The following is a 16732-nucleotide window of genomic DNA, read 5'->3' on the forward strand; positions in this document are numbered from 1 at the left end:
AATGTTTAGGCTGTCATGTTGGAAAAGGGTATTGACGTGGGGTGCAGGGGCTCCTCACATCACTGTGGACTAGGAAGTCAAGAAAGCAGGACAGGAAATTGGCCCTAGCCTAAGGACTGCTCCTAATGGGCTTCTTCTTCCAGGCTAACTCCACCTCCTGAGTCTCTGTAACCTTCCAAAATATCACACTGTCTTGAGAACAGGTGTTCAGATTATGGGCCTGGAGGGGACACTTCAGATTCAAGCCCTAACAGAGCCCACATTGGGACATGGAAGGGATGTGGGCCCAGTGGTGGCAGATGAGCACCTGTGTCAACAGGGCTACATCAGCAGGAAATTCTGTGTGACAGCTCAAGACTGTCTGCCATGGACCCATTTTTAACACTTACTTAGAGGAACATAATGCCATGTGCACTAAATCAGTGGTTATGAACCAGCTGAGTGAGAGAGAGAGCTGAGATGGTCGCTGTGAGTCACCGTAGCCAGAGATTGAGGAGGGATGGAAAAATGGGCAGACCCACAAGAGAAACTTCACAGGAATCCCTGTAATGCCTCCATCACCCAGAAAACCACATGTTCCCTGAAGCAGGAAGCCCCACCTGCAGGGAGGAGGGAAGTGACCATCCTGCCCTGTGATCTCTGGGCCAGTCTGTGGCTTTGGGTCCTGACAGGCCTCAGAGGAGAAGAGAAGAAGGAGAATGCTCAAACAATTCCAGGTAGAAAATGAATCCTTAGAGAGAGAGACTGGAAGCGGAGTCTTGTGGGAGGGAAGGAGCCAGGGTCACCAAAGGACTGAGTTCTACCGTGGAGTTAGCCATAGGATGGGCCTTGGGGCAGGACTCTTTCCAGGACGCAGATGCTGCTCTTGCAGGAAACTCTCCCACTGCTCTCCCAGGAGGGAGGGCTAGTCTGTGTCCTGGATGCCTGAGCTGAATGAGCCCTGTGTGCGTTATTTTTATTTTGGAAGAGCCACCCAGGCCATGTGTTTAGAAATGCCAGTCTGAACTGGGCCTTTTCTTAAAGTTGCCTTCATTAGGCAGTCATGGATGTGTAGTGCTGTACATGGAAAATGAGCTTCACCTCCAGCCTGTCTTTCTTCCAGAGGTGACTAGTGTATAGTGTCAAGGGTGGTCTGTGCATCTGTGTGTCCAAACATGCATATTCCTGTGCAGGTGTCCATGGAGGCCAAAAGGTGTCAGGATCCCGCTGGAGCTGGAGGCAGTTGTGAGTGGCCATTTCATACATGTTAGGAACCGCACACGCATAGGAATGTAGAAAGACAAAGCTGTGTAAAAGGGCAAGGGTCTACAGGCTGCCAGTTCTAGCCCCATCCATGACTGCAAAGGAGTCACCTTATTTCCTGGTGTATTGCCTACTGCCCTCTCTGAACCCAGTGACCAAAGTAAGGGGGCTGAAAGCCAGCTCCACTTCGTGGGGGGCAGTGGTACCCTAAAGAAATTCTGCAGCTTCCTTGGGACAGCATACTCTGTTCTTCAAGCCAGACATGATGAGCAACTAGAATGTTTTAAGTAGATAGTCTCTAGACAGTTACTAAAGAGGGGACCCCAGGTCTAGTACCATCACTGGGAACTTACTCAGACTAGAAACCAATGGTGGAGTCCAGGATGTTTTACAATCCCTTGGCATAATGCAGATGCCCATGTGTGAAACAGTGGCTATCCGAGAACCTGTGGCCATGACCATCGAGGCCATGCATTTCCTCATGTGGCCTTGGCCTGGACCTTTGCACTTAACTGCAGCAGCAGCTGTTATGTGGCAGGTGCAGGCAGGTTGCAGGGCAGTGGCTGATCTCTGTTCTTCCTGGGCGTCTTAATTGGCATGGGGCGTTGCTGAAGACCTGTGTACAGAGGACTGTGAGAGCAGGTGTCCCTCTGCCTCGCTTACTGCCGCATCTCCGTGTCACTCCTCTCTTTGGACTTTGACACCTGCCCCGATTCAGGCCTCTGAAGCAGAAGGCCTTTCGCAGGGCGTCTCTTGGTTCTAAGAACGATGACTCCCACCTAACCATGTTATTTTGTGTTAGAGAATGGAATGTCAAGGCAAGACGTAGACTGGGCGGCAGCTGGTCTATACTTTTGGCTTGAGTCTGATCCGGTGTGGGGGTGGGGTGGGAGGAGGTTTGCTGTGGCGAGCTTGAGAGTTGTAGATGGGGTGCAGGGAAACAGGGTCCTCTCTTGTGGGAAGGAGAATGATAAGGACAAGGAAGAGTAGACATGGAGTCTGAGGCAATGCTCTATCTAGAATTTGATGTCAGAGCAGGCCAGATGCCAAATGCTTTGTTCCCTTGTCGGTGGAGACAGAAGCCACGCCTGGGGGAGCAGCTGTCAAGGAAACAGTTGCTGGCTCATGGCGTCGCACCCTTCTGTATCCTTGGGGTGGGCCTAACCTAACTGGAGGTCCAGCAGGGAGGTGTGGACTGGATTGCACTGGAGCATGGGGGCCTAATGCCTCCTGTGGGGGCCTGGCAATGGGTCGTGCTCCTAAGAAGCAGATGCCAGCAGGCCTGGTGGGAAGCATCCTCAGTGTAATCTGAATGCACGTTCTCTTCTCTTCCAGCTTTAACCATGAGCTACCCAGGCTACCCTCCACCTGCTGGTGGTTACCCTCCAGCGGCTCCAGGTAAGAGGACCTGGGTGGATTCTTTGTGCAAAAAGGTAGAGTCTGGTTCTCTCCCCCAGAGGGCTCACCCACTGGGACAGGGGCTGGAGAGGCCGGAATTGGCTGGTTCTGGGAGAGCCTTCTTAGCTGACAAGTGGACAGAGGCCTGCCACACTCTGACTCTCCTTTGCAAAGTAGCTTCAAGGTTCTTTCCCTCCCCCAACTGTCCCCATTACTAATGACAGGCAGTGACAGCTGGTAGGCGTTTCCTCCAAAGTACTGCTTCCGGCCACCTACCCTGTTTCAAGAAGTATGATTTTGGGTTCTCTCCTGCTGAGGCCAATATGAGGGTCACTTTCCTGTCCTTTCCTGTCTGCCTTTCCCTGTGGCTCCCAAGAGCCCTTGGTGATCGGGTGAGGCCACCCATGTGGGGCAGCAGCAATGCACCTGTCTTCCTTCTGAAGCAGTCCCTTCTCCAGCAGAAACTGCCATGGTGGCAGCGGCATGCTCCGGGTCTTACAAAGCCCAGGAGCTGCTGAGCAGACTTGGCCTGCCCTGGCTGGGTAAGACTGCATCTGGCAAGCACCGGCCGAATTGCTGCCTTAGCCCCATGCAGGTGTCCACTCCTCAGTCCTCACCCCAGCAGCCTGAGGGTCGCACATGTCCCCGGCTCCAGTCGTCTACAAACATGAATGAGAGTGGTTGAGAGTCTTGCCCCAGGACGCACAGCCAACCAGCTCCTTGCTGCTGGCCTTTATGGTGTTCATGTCCTCCAACACGGCCCCATTTCCCTGCATCTGAGAATCCGTAGGTTCGTGGAGCTCACTGCGGTAACATGCTCAGCACAGAGCCCAAGGGTGTATCTGTTCTCTCACCCCATGATGCTGGGTTTGAGAGGACAGAGAATGCCTGGATCCTCACCGAGGGTCTTCCCTGGAATAAGGGAAAGTTCCTCTTCCTTCCCTGACCCTCATGCTCCAGTCTTTCTGGAGTAATGTTGGCTTGAAGCCCTGCTTGGCTCCGGCAGCACGTTCCCCTGCAGCCCTCCTTTCTGCCCTGTCTTTGGGCCAGGGATAAGAACTCATGAGCTTGGTGTTGCGTGTTTCAGGTGGTGGTCCCTGGGGAGGTGCTGCCTACCCTCCTCCCAGCATGCCCCCCATCGGGCTGGATAACGTGGCCAACTATGCAGGGCAGTTCAACCAAGACTACCTCTCAGGCATGGTAAGTCAGGCCCCTGCCAAGGTACCCTGGGCTAGTGGCTGCCTGGCTATAGGGATCAAGGCTGCTGACCCCAAGGCTCCAGAGATACCTCATGCCTGTCTGTATGAGCATAGAGTGCTGAGCAGCAATTTAGAATATAAGGGTCATCTACTTATCACCCCTGTCTCTCTGGGCATCACTTTTCCCCATCTATACGAGTTCCAAGAATAGATATATATTCTTGGAACTGATGGTCTTCTCAGGTCCTTATGGCCCTGGGATGTCGGGTAAGGCTGGTACCTGCGGGGAAATTTATTGAGAATGTCTAATGAGCTGAGCACAAATCCTAGAGGGAAGAGAGGGTGTGTATAGAGAGGTATGGAGGTGCACACACAGATGCTGTTCCGGTTGGTACTTGGCGACAATGTAGCAGGCAGGTTAGGCTGTATTTGTTTTTATTTGTTGTTTTGCTTTTAGAAGAATGTATCTTATAATCAGAAAACAAATGTCCCCTTAGTGGAAACAATGCAACTAGTAGACACCCAAATTTATGCTGGGCCCAGTCCTAGGCACTGGGAATATATAGATACAGCAAACAAATTCTCTGGGCTGGGGAGATAGCCCAGATGGTAGTGCTTATTATATCAGCCTTAGGCCCAGAGTTCAATTCCCAGGACCCACGTGAAAAAAGCCAGGTATGGTCCTTGTAATTCTAGTGCTAGGGACGCAGATCCATTGGGCTTGCTGACTAGCCAGGCTAGCTTACATGATGGGCCCAGGGCCAGTGATAGATTCTGTCTCAAACAAGGTAGAGAATACATGACCTTTGCCTCCATGTGCACCTACCTGTTGAAAAGTGACGGGTGTTTCTGGGCATTGTGGCATACACTTAGCATTTGGTAAGTGAATTCATGAGGACTGAAAATTCCAGCCCAGCCTGGGCAGCATAGAGAGATCCTGCCTCAAAACAGAAGGCTCGGGCTGGAGAGATGGCTCAGTGGTTAAGAGCACTGGCTGCTCTTCCAGAGGACCTGGGTTCAATTCCCAGCATCACATGGCAGCTCACAACTGACTGTAACTCCATTCCAAGGGATCCAGCACCCTCACACAGACATGCATGCAGGCCAAACACCACTGCACATAAAGTAAAAATAAAATAAAAACAACAACTGAAGAATCAAAGAGAGGGCAGAGGGTGGGTGAGACAGGGAGAGAAGAGAGTAAGGAAGATAGGTAAGAAGTTACATGACCCTGGCGGCATAGGCCTATGATCTTAGCTTCTTGAAAGGCTGAAGCAGGAGAATTCCAAGTTCAAGGCCAGCCTGGGCAACTTAGTGAGTCATTGCCTCAAAATAAGAAATAAAAAAGAGAGATGGGGATATAATGGTCAGTGGTAGAGTGCTTGCCTATAATGTCTGAGGCCATAGGTTCAATCCCTAGCACAGGGCCAAGGGGGAGGGGAGATAATAATAATATGGTAAAGGGTCAGAGGTGCTGGGGGCACAGTGTAGATTAAAGACCTCTCAAGATGGGACATGAAAAGGGACCTTGAACAAAGATCTGACATGGTAGAGAAATGTGCTATGAGAATGTCTAGGGTCAGCTGGTCCTTGGGAGTACCCATGGGCCTGATGAGCTTGGGGACAGAGAAGAGTAGGGGTTCATGGTTGAAGAGGGTAAGTGAGGGGTGAAGATGGTGGGACCCATTTAGCATTGAGCATCAGAGGCTGAGGTGTGAGGATTCAGTCTTCTGTTTTGGGCACGTGCAGCCCTACCTACCTCAATTGACTGTTAGCAGACTGGTGTGATGGGGCCACCCCCTGCCTGCAGAAGGGGCCCCTGTACTTTCAGGGTCCTTGAGTGGTTAGCTGTGCCCAATTAGTCTTGGTTGGAAGAAGCAGCCTCATCTTCCATGTTTCTATCTCCAGAAGGGATGGAGATTCTGATGTGCATACAGAGCGATCCATGTCAGAGTCCAGTTGCCCTGCTCACTGAGCAAGTGTACCCATCATCCATGGCAGGATTGCCCTTCTTGTCACCTTTGGGGTGGGGGCAGGGCTGATAGTGGTGCTTGCATCCATTACTAGGTATACGTAGTACTGTGTGTGTTAGGGGGGTGGTTCTGGTAGGGAGCTCCTTACTTAGAGCCATTGCAGAACTCTATAAGGGGAGGGTAGACAGATGGTGCTGACCTTCCTGGGCCTATGAGTCTCAGGCTCTGCTTTGTGTCCTTGGCAGGCAGCCAACATGTCTGGGACGTTTGGAGGAGCCAACATGCCAAATCTGTATCCTGGAGCTCCTGGGGGTGGCTATCCTCCAGTCCCCGCTGGTGGCTTTGGGCAGCCCCCTCCCGCCCAGCAGCCTGTCCCTCCTTATGGAATGTATCCACCCCCAGGGGGAAACCCACCTCCTGGGATGCCCTCATATCCGACATACCCAGGGGCCCCTGTGCCAGGCCAGCCCATGCCACCCCCTGGGCAGCAGCCCCCAGGGGCCTATCCTGGACAGCCTCCAATGACCTATCCTGGACAGTCACCAATGCCACCCCCCGGGCAACAGCCAGTGCCAAGTTACCCAGGATACTCAGGATCCAGTACCGTCACCCCTGCTGTGCCTCCAGCCCAGGTGAGTGCTACCCAGACTGAGTTCAAAGGCTGGACTCTGGTCTACCAGCAAGGCCTTGGGGGATTGAAGGAACATAGGGAAGACTCAGGCCTCCAGTTACAACACACTGTTTTAGAAAAACGGTGCTGATTTCTCTTGTGCTCCCCACCCCAGGGCATATTCCTTAAGGTCTGGAAGCTCTGCCCTGATGCTTGCTCCTCACTGAGATCAGTCCTGAGGTCGCCAGGTTCATGGCCTCACGCCCAATAGGCCCCTCCTAGACAAATGTGAAGGATTCTCAGAGTCTTCTCTGAGGACAGAAGATTGGCAGTTCTTCCAGGGTTTATCTTGGCTCGTTCTAGAGATCAGTTCATGTTTGCAATGCCTAGAATTCATTGTCATGGTTACATGGCTAAACCAGCCAAACCCAGGGCTGGCGGTGTGTGCTGGCTGACTACTTCTAGACTGAGGGTCCATTGCTTCCTCTTGCTCCCATTCCTACCCTTGCACCGCTGCCCACCCCTGCCCACTCTGCACCGCTGACCGCCCTTGGCCACTCTGCACCGCTGCCCACTCTACACTGCTGTCCATCCTTGCCCACTCTGCACCGCTGCCCACTCTGCCCACTCTGTACCACTGTGCTCTTTGCCCACCCTGCACCGCTGCCCACCCTTGCTCCCTTCTCTCTCTCTGAGCATGCCTCCTTATGGCCTTGATAAGCACAGGTACTAGCCACTAGAAGGATCACTCACCAGGCAACAGTAAGCCCGTGTATAAATACCTGAGGGAAACACACCCCGAAAGGAGAAAGGCGACTTTGGCTGCTAGGCCTTGTCACTGTGCCTGTGGTGGGGGCAGAACATTGTGGCAGGGCGCACTTGGTGAACCAAAGCTGACTACCTTACAGCAGACAGGAAGCAAGTAGCAGAAGGGGCGTGGGCCCCAATATCCCCTTCAGGAGCCTCTTCCACCCTAGTGACCTAATATCCTTCCAGTAGCCACTTCCTAAACAGCAACGTGGACACATGCCTTGGGGCTATTTATGTCTAGTGCTTTTGGCTTCAGGTTCCTCTTAGGTGCCTCAGCTCTCAGAGAAGAGGTATTTTGGGCATAGGAGGAGGTGGAAGAGTCTTGCACCTTTGGGTGGCATGGGTGGGTCATCTTACCTGTGGCTGTTTGTCTGAGTAGTTTGGAAACCGAGGTACCATCACAGATGCTTCTGGATTTGACCCCTTGCGAGATGCTGAGGTCCTTCGGAAGGCCATGAAGGGCTTTGGTAAGACACCAGACTAAAGCAGAGGCAGGCAGATCCCTGTGAGTTCCGGGGCAACCTGGTCTACAGAGTGAGTTCCAGGACAGCCCAGGCTCACAGACAGAGACCAGACTGACTCCAATCCTACCTGTACTCCTAGTTCCCTGGGCAGTCCACTGTGTGGGAGGGCAGGCAAGCCTGGCCAGGGAGATGGAAGATGCTCAGGAGAATGAATGGGGGCCCTAGGCTGGGAGAGTCCATGGCCACAGAGAAACAGAGCATCCTCATAATCCAAAGCTTGCCTACACCCTTCTCTTTCCTAGGCACGGATGAACAGGCCATCATCGACTGCCTAGGGAGCCGTTCTAACAAGCAGCGGCAGCAGATCCTCCTGTCTTTCAAGACAGCCTATGGCAAGGTGAGGAGGAGAGGGGAATGCAGGAAGACCACTGAGGCCTGGTTCTCCCGAGCCCAGCTCCAGGGCCTACAACCAGCATAGCTCCAGGCCCACTCACTTGGCTCTTCCAGGAACTGGGACCTTGTAGGACTAGATCTCCATGATGGACAGCAAACTTAGTTAGGGTTGCCAAGACAAGTCTGTAGATAGGTCATTCTCCCCTACCCAGCCTCCCTTTCCCCTCCTCTGCTTTCGGGATCCCAGGAGGTTTAGCTGATGTAAGAGCTTTGGTGGAAAAGGCTTATTGTGTTTTAAGCTTCTGGGATTTTGAGTTTTAGGTAAAGTACATAACTACTGTTAGTACCCTACTCAGGCCTCTCCCATGGCTGGTCCTGATGCTCTTCACATGTGGATTTTGTTTGTTTGACTGTCCAATCAGGATTTGATCAAAGACCTAAAATCAGAACTGTCAGGAAACTTTGAGAAGACTATCCTGGCCCTGATGAAGACCCCGGTCCTGTTTGATGTCTATGAGATAAAGGAAGCCATCAAGGTATGTCCTGGTGCCTTATGGATACATAGCCATAGCCCAGGCGGAAGAGGACTGGGTGATGTGCTACCCACTTACCAGTTGCTGCCTAGCCTGATTTCCAGGCGTTCCTGGCTGCAGCCCATGAGCTTTAGAAGGAGCCCATGGTAGTTTTTCAAAGAGGCGGGTAGCATGCTATTACTCACAGGGAGTATCTGTCTCCATCTCCAGAAGTGACCAGACTGGGGGTGTGGAGGACACTGATGACAGAGGGCGCAAGGCTGTTTTTGATCATTCTCATTCAGTAGAACTGTTGCTAGCAAATAGCAGCAACATGTCTGAGGAGCCAGAGCAGCAGAGGAGGAGACTCGGTTGGGGGTGGGGAGAGGTAGGGCTAGTACTAGGACACAGTAAGACAGATTTCTCTTATGTCTGTCTCCACTGCTTCCTGAGCACCACCTCGCTCTCCTAACTGCTGTGTCTGTCCTATGCTGTATCCAGAGATGTCTGTCCCCACACCTGTCAACCTCCCAGACATCCAGCTCTAGAAGAAGCAAATTCCACACGGGGCCTTTTCCTGCAGCTTAGCTTGAGCTTTCTGGCTCCCTGGGTCTAGTAGATTTTGACCATGGGGCAGGTCCTGTGTGGGCTCTACAGCCACATGGCTGTGTGTGTCCTGTGAGTAGAGGGTCCCTCTTCAGGCACCCTGATGGAGCTGCTCACTCAGAGGCATGCTGGGCACAGATTCCACTGCCATTAGAGTCTGAGAGCTCTATGCATGGTCTGGAAGGGAGAAAAGACTGCCTGAAACCCAGTGCCTGCTGTAGTCTAGAAGGTGCTAAGGGCAGACAGGATGGTAATGGGCTGGGCCTGGGAGTGGTCAGCACCCACCTCCTGCAGCTTTATGAGAAGTTGGTGGAATACTAGAACATCACAGGCAAGGAAGCCAGCTGTGCTGCATAGCTGTTGTGTACCTGAGCACCCATGAGTGGAGACAGTGGGTGTTCTTTCAGAACATGCAGGGAGCGTTGGGTAAGATGCGAACATGAACATTCTTTGTAAGTTGGTAGCATGCTGGCAGTGGTAATCATAAAAACACCGTGTCAGCTAGATGTTCTTCACAAATTAGCCCATTTAGTCCCATCAAGGACTCCTTGGGAGGTAGGTACACATACATTCCCTTCATAGACAAGAAACTTGGCACAAAAAGTTAATCACCGTGCCTGAGGTCACACTGTAAGCCGTAGAGCCAAGATTCAGACTGATATAAAAGCCAGGCCACTGACCCTGTCTTCTCCCTTCCTGCTGCCCCAGGCACGGGCATTTCTTTTGTCCCTTCTGGCTTCTTTTCCTAGATGTCTCCAGACAGTCCACTCAGGACTCTAGCTTTCTTCACAGCCGTTATGATCTTACTTTCAGATTTTTCCCACGTCTGTTCGTTATCTCAGAGCCCGAACTTGGAAGAAACAGATGTTGATCTGCACTTCCGCCTGACCCAGCAGGGTGTGGCGTGGGCTAGTCACTGCACACTCCCTCTTCCCTCCTTCAGTTTCCTGGTGCATGTAGGGGTGACCCTCCATTGTCCTTAGCTCATTGTCAGGCATGAATGGTGTGTGTGTGTGTGTGTGTGTGTGTGTGTGTGTGTGTGTGTGTGTGTGTGTATGTGTGTGGTCTGTGTTGGGGGTCTCTATAACTGATGTCCTTCCTGGATGCCAATGAGGGCCCGGTCACCAGCAAGCGATCTGTTGTTATATTCTCTGCTACCATAGGGGGCCGGTACTGATGAGGCCTGCCTGATTGAAATCCTTGCTTCCCGAAGTAACGAGCACATCCGGGAAATAAGCAGAACCTACAAAACAGGTTGGAAGCTCTCTGGCCCCTCTGCTCTTTACAGATGGTTTTGCTTCCTGGGCAATGGCCACACCTCCTCCTTCCAGGGCCTCTTAGTCCTTGGCATCTTTGTCCCCTGTTTCCTGTCACTGATCTTCTTATCCCCTGTTTCCTCTCACGCCCAACTGCCCAACTCTCTCAGCTTTGACCCAAAGTCCTGCCCTGCATGCTGTTTACATACGGGGCAGGTGCCTGTAGTTGGGAAGCAGTGTGGGGGGTTGGGGGGTGGGGAGGGTGATCTTGATTGGGGTCAGCCTTGGAGTCATAAACTTACATGAGCCTGGAAGGTTGGATGGGCCACCTGTCACCTCCAGCCTGAGACCCGTGGACCCTTGTGGTGCCAATGCTCCCTGTTAACTGTGTCTTAGGAGGTAGCAGGCCTATAGGGTAGACCCTGGTGTGTGTCTTTCAGAATTCAAAAAGACTCTGGAGGAGGCCATTCGAAGTGACACATCAGGACACTTCCAGCGGCTTCTCATCTCTCTCTCTCAGGTGCCTTCCTCACAACAGGACATTAGAGAGGGGATTGGAAGGCTGGGGGGTAGGGAGTGGGGAGGTGGCTCAAGGAAGCACTGGTAAATGAGTGAGGAGCAGGGAGGTGGTCTTCCAGAAAGTGGCTTGACATTACAGCCTCCTTTCTTCCAGGGAAACCGCGATGAAAGCACAAACGTGGACATGTCCCTTGTCCAGAGAGATGTCCAGGTGAGTGTGGTGGCTGGCAAGGTGCCACTGGGGGCTTGCTGAGCCAGAGCTGGGTCACACTTCCTGCTTTGTGGCGTAGGTGCCCAGGGATGGGAAGAGCAGTAGACACTGGTGGATTCCACGTGCTGTGGATTTCTGAGGTGCTCAGAGACTTGACATTGAACAGGGCACCCAGCCCTCTGAGTTTCCCACTTGTGAGAGAGACAGCAGGGGAGTAAAGCTGCCGATCACAGGGGTGTGGGGCTTCATATGATTGGGTACATTCCCCTGCGGGTACTGCTAGGTGTGCGAAGGTACCAGTCTGTCCAGCTTCTGAGTTTGTGGGCCTAGAAATGTGCTGTCACCTTAGCCCTGTACCCTTAGACTTTTTTCATTGTCACCTTGAGTTGGAGACAAAAGGGACAAAGTTCAGGCATCCGAATTCCTATCTGAATAAGTTTATATTGTCTGCTGGGCAGTTCTGATTGTTAGCTGGGTGGCCAGACCTCCCCCAGCCTTCCCCAAAAGGCTGGCTCCTGCCCACCCTTCTCCCTTCCTGACCTGGTTAGACTCACCTTGACCTGAGAGATCTCAACCTGAGAGTGTCCTGGGGCATCGATGTAATTTCCATGAACATCTGAGGCCTGGAAAGCCTTTTAGAGGTCTGGGGCAAGGTTGCAGATAGGCAAATATTTGGGGCTCAAACCTTCAGAGGTTTTAGAAAGCTATGATGCCCATTTCAGTAAACATGATACGTGTAATGAAGCATGGAGAAAGGACCAGACGAAGCCCCCCATCTGGATTTTTTTTTGTTTTTTGTTTTTTGAGACAGGGTTTCCCTGTGTAGCTTTGCATCTTTTCCTGGAGTTTACTTGGTAGCCCAGGCTGGCCTCGAACTCACAGAGATCCACCTGGCTCTGCCTCCCGAGTGCTGGGATTAAAGGTGTGAGCACCACCGCCCGGCTGGAATTTTTTTTAAAGATTTATTTTTATGTTGATGAGTGTTTTACTTACATGCATGTTTGTGAATCATGTGTATACCTGGTGCCTGGCAGGGAGTCAAAAGAGGGTATTAAGGATTCGCTGCCAAGGTGTCTCTCTGTTCTGGTGACTAGTTTTTGGTTTTTGTTTAGTTTTGGTTTTTTGATTTTTCCGAGACAAGGTTTCTCTCTGAACCTCTTACTGTCCTGGATCTCACTCTGTAGACCAGGCTGGCCTTGAACTCACAGAGATCCACCTGCTTCTGCCTTTTGCAATTGCTTTCCAAGTGTGATAGTCATCATCATCATCCATGTGTTTCTTATTGGTGGGGGAGCTGCTTTCCATGTTTGGGAAATGTCACATAGAAGTCTGGCAGCTGGCTTCTCCTGAGATGTAGACCTGTCAGCCTAGGCCTGCATTCTTTTCCACCGCTGAGAAGTGCTACTCCTGAGGAGTTGGCTAGGGTCCCTTCTGGCTTTCCCACTCACCGTTTTTCCCATGTGCCCCCTTGGGCTTCAAGGTCATGACCTCAAGTCAGATCTAATCCTTCCATTTTCTTTATGAGGAGATTGAGGCACAGGAGCCAGAGCCCTGCCTAGCATCCCACTGCAAGCTGCTTCTGAGCTAGGACCCAAGTCCAGGCTTCTCTTCCCTCCTCTGGGTGCTGGGCTCTGGACTCAGAATCCTCTGTGCTACACACAGACAGAGGAGAGGGTATGAATTGCTGGGTCTACAGTGAGCATAGCCTACAGGGTTCAGCTAACCTGTACTCCCACTGCTGGGACCCTGCCCTTCCCCTCTGGGCTTCACAGAGCTAGATGCTGCCTACGTGATCTGAGCCCAGGACCTAGATGGTGCTTGCTACACACATGCATCTTCCTCCCCATCCAGGAGCTATATGCAGCCGGGGAGAACCGTCTAGGAACAGATGAATCCAAGTTCAATGCGATTCTGTGCTCCCGGAGCCGGGCCCACCTGGTGGCAGGTAAGACAATCCTGGGTCAGTTAGATGAGGGCACACAAGACGTTCTGTTGGAGTGAAGCCTGCAGAATGTTTGGCTGATGTCCTCTGCATGGACTTTCACTGAAAGACACTATGGAAAGTTTCCTGTAGACTTTGCTTGTAGGACAAAGGAAAAGGTGAGGATGTGGACTGCCATGCACCGAAATAAGGAATGTCAGAGTGGGGAAGGATCCAGCAGGGAAAAGTGCAATGTCCTCTGACCTTCAGACACACGGCATGTGCCTTTCCCCCAGTAACAAGTAAAAGCAAAACGAAAAGAGGAACACATTCTTTGCAGGAGTGCTGGGTAACGTTTACTTAGCTGACTGAACACATAGTCCTGGGTTTCTGTCTTATCAAGTGGTGGAGAGGTGTAGACTGTTTTCATGGGTTCAGTTTCATTCAGGAGACAGATACTCAGTGCAGCCTGGAGCTGGTAGTCAATATGTAGAGAAGAAGAATGGACTGGAACTGGGTAGAAGGTGAAGGGTAGAGTTGGGGGAGGGGCTGGAGCAGTCCTCTCTGGTATAAGGCTGTGAGATTGAAAGCCATAAGGGAGGCATGGCCCCTGCAGAGCCAAGGGGATACAGTAGCAGGAGATGGGTGGGGTCAGAGGTGGTAGACAGCTCTGCTGACAGTCTAGGGAGTTAGGTGTTCATTCTGAGAGAGGTCAGAAGTCACAGGAGGGCCCTCAGGGGAATACATCTCCTTCCTCCCTGAGCTTGCAGACAACATGCTCCCAGATTCCCCTAGGTGACCTTGGGCCTTAGGTGTGAAGAAAGGAGGGTGAAGGATCCACAGTTGAGCAGGGGATCTAGGAGAAAGCCATACAGTGACTTAGGAGTTGGTGGTAGCCTGGATAGGGAGTTGGCATAGACAGGACCAGGGTCTGGCCTGCTTGTTGGTAAGCTGGACGTGGTGTGTTGGAGTGAGATGGCCTAGGAGGACAGAGGGATTGTATCAGCTGAGTGAGTGGGAAAACTGGCCCTCAGCTGAGATTAGGAGCAGTAGATGGAAGAGACATTGCGGGCAATGGCATCAGGAAGATAGTTGTGCTGATGAGCCCAGAAGTCAGGAAAGGTTTTGGGCTTGCAAGATTGAGGCTGTGAGGGGTCAAGTGTCTGAGGCCTTGGGATTATGAGAAGTCTTCTCTGGAGGAGGACCAGAGAGAGAGCAGCAGTTTGAAGATGGGAGGGCCTGGATAAAAGGTCAGCTGTGTCTGAAGGCCCCTGTGGGCAGAGGTGAGGAATCAGAGCCGAGGACAGCTGGGAAAGGCTGCAGGAGCTTCAGGGTAGGAGGGAGGTGAGGATTTCGGCTCATACCCCAGGCCTCTAATCTAACCAGGCACACAGGAGGGGAGAGATATTCCCTCAATTACTCTCAGGATTGTCATGAGGTCAGTGCAGAAGTTCGCTGAGTTTGGGCTTGAGCCCTGTCCCCAGGGCATGCTTTTTAACTTCCTGCCACTGTGATAGAGTGTGGGTGAACATGGGCTCATCAACATGTATTCACTGTCTTTTTTTTTTTTTCTCGAGACAGGGTTTCTCTGTGTAGCTTTGCACCTTTCCTGGAACTCACTTGGTAGACCAGGCTGGCCTTGAACTCATGGAGATCCGCCTCCCGAGTGCTGGGATTAAAGGCGTGCACCACTACTGCCCGGCTCACTGTCTTTTTTATTGTTTGAGAATTTCATATATTCATGTAAATATGTTTTGATCAAGTTGACCTCCGTCCTCTCTCCTATCCAGGCTCCACTTTTTCTTCTCAACTTTATGTGCTCTGTTTTGTTTGTTTGGTTTTGGTTTTTGAGACAGAGACTCTCTGAGTAACCCTGGCTGGCCTGAAACTGGCTATGTAGACCAGGATGGCCTCAAACTCAGAGATCTATCTGCCTCTGCTTTCTGAGAACTGGAATTAAAGGCAGGTGCCACCACACCTGGTATACATTGATAGTGCCAACTACTGAAGCATGGGAGCTTCTCAGGGGCCACATTCTTTAAACCGGCTCTCTAGCATCCATCAGTGGGCTCTAGCATGGCCTCTTCTTGAGGGAGCCAACAGCTTGTTCTGTGGCACTCAGCAGCTACTGAGTTTATAATTAAAAAGCTTTTCGGCATGACAGAACAGTGCGGGTTATGTCTGAGTGGGTCATGGCTCACAGTGGGGTAGAGCAGGGTGAGCCTGCTGCATGAAATAAAAGGGCACAGGCTGGGAATGTGGAGATTTAGAGTTGAGAACAGAGTGTGGGTCAAGATGGGTAAGCAGATAAAGGAATCATCTGACTGAAGGGCATCCGGCCGTGGACCAAACTTAAGGCTGAGGGCGTGGCTTCTTGTGAGCTGCACTAGGGCAGCCAGGCTGTCCAGGGCAGAGTGAAAGAGAGGCAGTTTCGTGTGTGTGTGTGTGTGTGTGTGTGTGTGTGTGTGTGTGTGTCTCCATCCGTCTGTGTGTGTGTCTGTGTCTGTCCCCGTCCGTCTGTGTGTCCTCTATGCTTTGCTATTGTGACATTCTGTAGGCTGGGCTTAAGCAACAGGAATGTGTTTTCTTAGGGTTTTGGACACTAGTAAGCTTGTCAGGACTGGTTTCTTCTGAGGCCTCTCTCTAGATGAGTCTCCTCATTCTGTGTCCCCATGTGGTCTCTTCCTACATAGACATTCCTCAGTTTATGATGACATGCTATCCAACAAACCCATGTGAAAATGTCATAAGTCGAAAAATACACTCACAGCTAGGTAGTGACATGTATCTGTAGTCCTAGCTACTTGAGAGGCTGAGACAGGGGGATCCCTTGAAGCCAAAGGGTTTGTATGATGTGACTTTATCACACACAAAAAACAAAAATGCATTTATTATGCCTGATGTAGTAAAAATTGTACTTCAGCCCAGTGTGATTTAACTAAACTCAAAACATATTGGCATACAGCAGGGTGGAGTCCTCTACTGCAGATTTGTGTCGGGTTTTTTGTGTGTTTGTTTTTGTGGGTTTTTTGTTTTTGTTTTTGTTTTTGTTTTGAGACAGGGTTTCTCTATGTAGTTTTGGTTCCTGTCCTGGATCTTGCTCTGTAGACCAGGCTGACCTCGAACTCACAGAGATCCACCTGGCTCTGCCTCTGGAGTGCTGGGATTAAAGGTGTGTGAAGCCACTGCCCGGCCTTGTGTTGGTTATAAAGTGCTGAGTGCTTAATGGGACTTGGAGAGAGCTGTGGCTGTGTGTGGAAAGTAGAAGGCCTGACCCTAAGTTAGGCCACCTCCAGCCAAGCTTTGTCAGTCCACACACACCTGACCTCCGGTTAGCTTGACTCGGGGCCCGCCATCATGGAATCATTTTAATATGTATTCTGAGATGCTGAGGGTCAGGACTGCCACATGGAAATTTAAGAGAACATGATTCTTAGTATGACAACGTCCCTTCTTTCCTGCTAGTTTTCAATGAGTATCAGAGGATGACAGGGCGAGACATTGAGAAGAGCATCTGTCGTGAGATGTCCGGGGACCTGGAGCAGGGCATGCTGGCTGTGGGTAGGTGTCTGGAGCTTGGTTTGCCTGCCTGCCTGCCTGCCCACCCCATGGGTGGTG

At 51.6% G+C, this 16732-nt stretch overlaps 1 protein-coding gene across 1 annotated transcript in view; it reads left to right on the top strand.

Annotated features, from left to right (window-relative positions):
- Positions 1 to 16732, top strand: part of Anxa11 (annexin A11) — a 45530-nt gene that overhangs the window by 25072 nt on the left and 3726 nt on the right. The window contains exons 2-12 of the mRNA XM_036199845.1: positions 2578 to 2640; positions 3728 to 3840; positions 6058 to 6444; positions 7612 to 7699; positions 7999 to 8093; positions 8512 to 8625; positions 10371 to 10461; positions 10904 to 10983; positions 11137 to 11193; positions 13045 to 13138; positions 16580 to 16675. Of these exons, the coding sequence (XP_036055738.1) occupies positions 2586 to 2640; positions 3728 to 3840; positions 6058 to 6444; positions 7612 to 7699; positions 7999 to 8093; positions 8512 to 8625; positions 10371 to 10461; positions 10904 to 10983; positions 11137 to 11193; positions 13045 to 13138; positions 16580 to 16675 (1270 nt within the window). The 5' untranslated portion in view covers positions 2578 to 2585. The remainder of the gene's footprint in view (positions 1 to 2577; positions 2641 to 3727; positions 3841 to 6057; positions 6445 to 7611; positions 7700 to 7998; positions 8094 to 8511; positions 8626 to 10370; positions 10462 to 10903; positions 10984 to 11136; positions 11194 to 13044; positions 13139 to 16579; positions 16676 to 16732) is intronic.

This window comes from Onychomys torridus, chromosome 9, assembly GCF_903995425.1.
Source record: "Onychomys torridus chromosome 9, mOncTor1.1, whole genome shotgun sequence".
NCBI classification, from domain to species: Eukaryota; Metazoa; Chordata; class Mammalia; order Rodentia; family Cricetidae; genus Onychomys; species Onychomys torridus.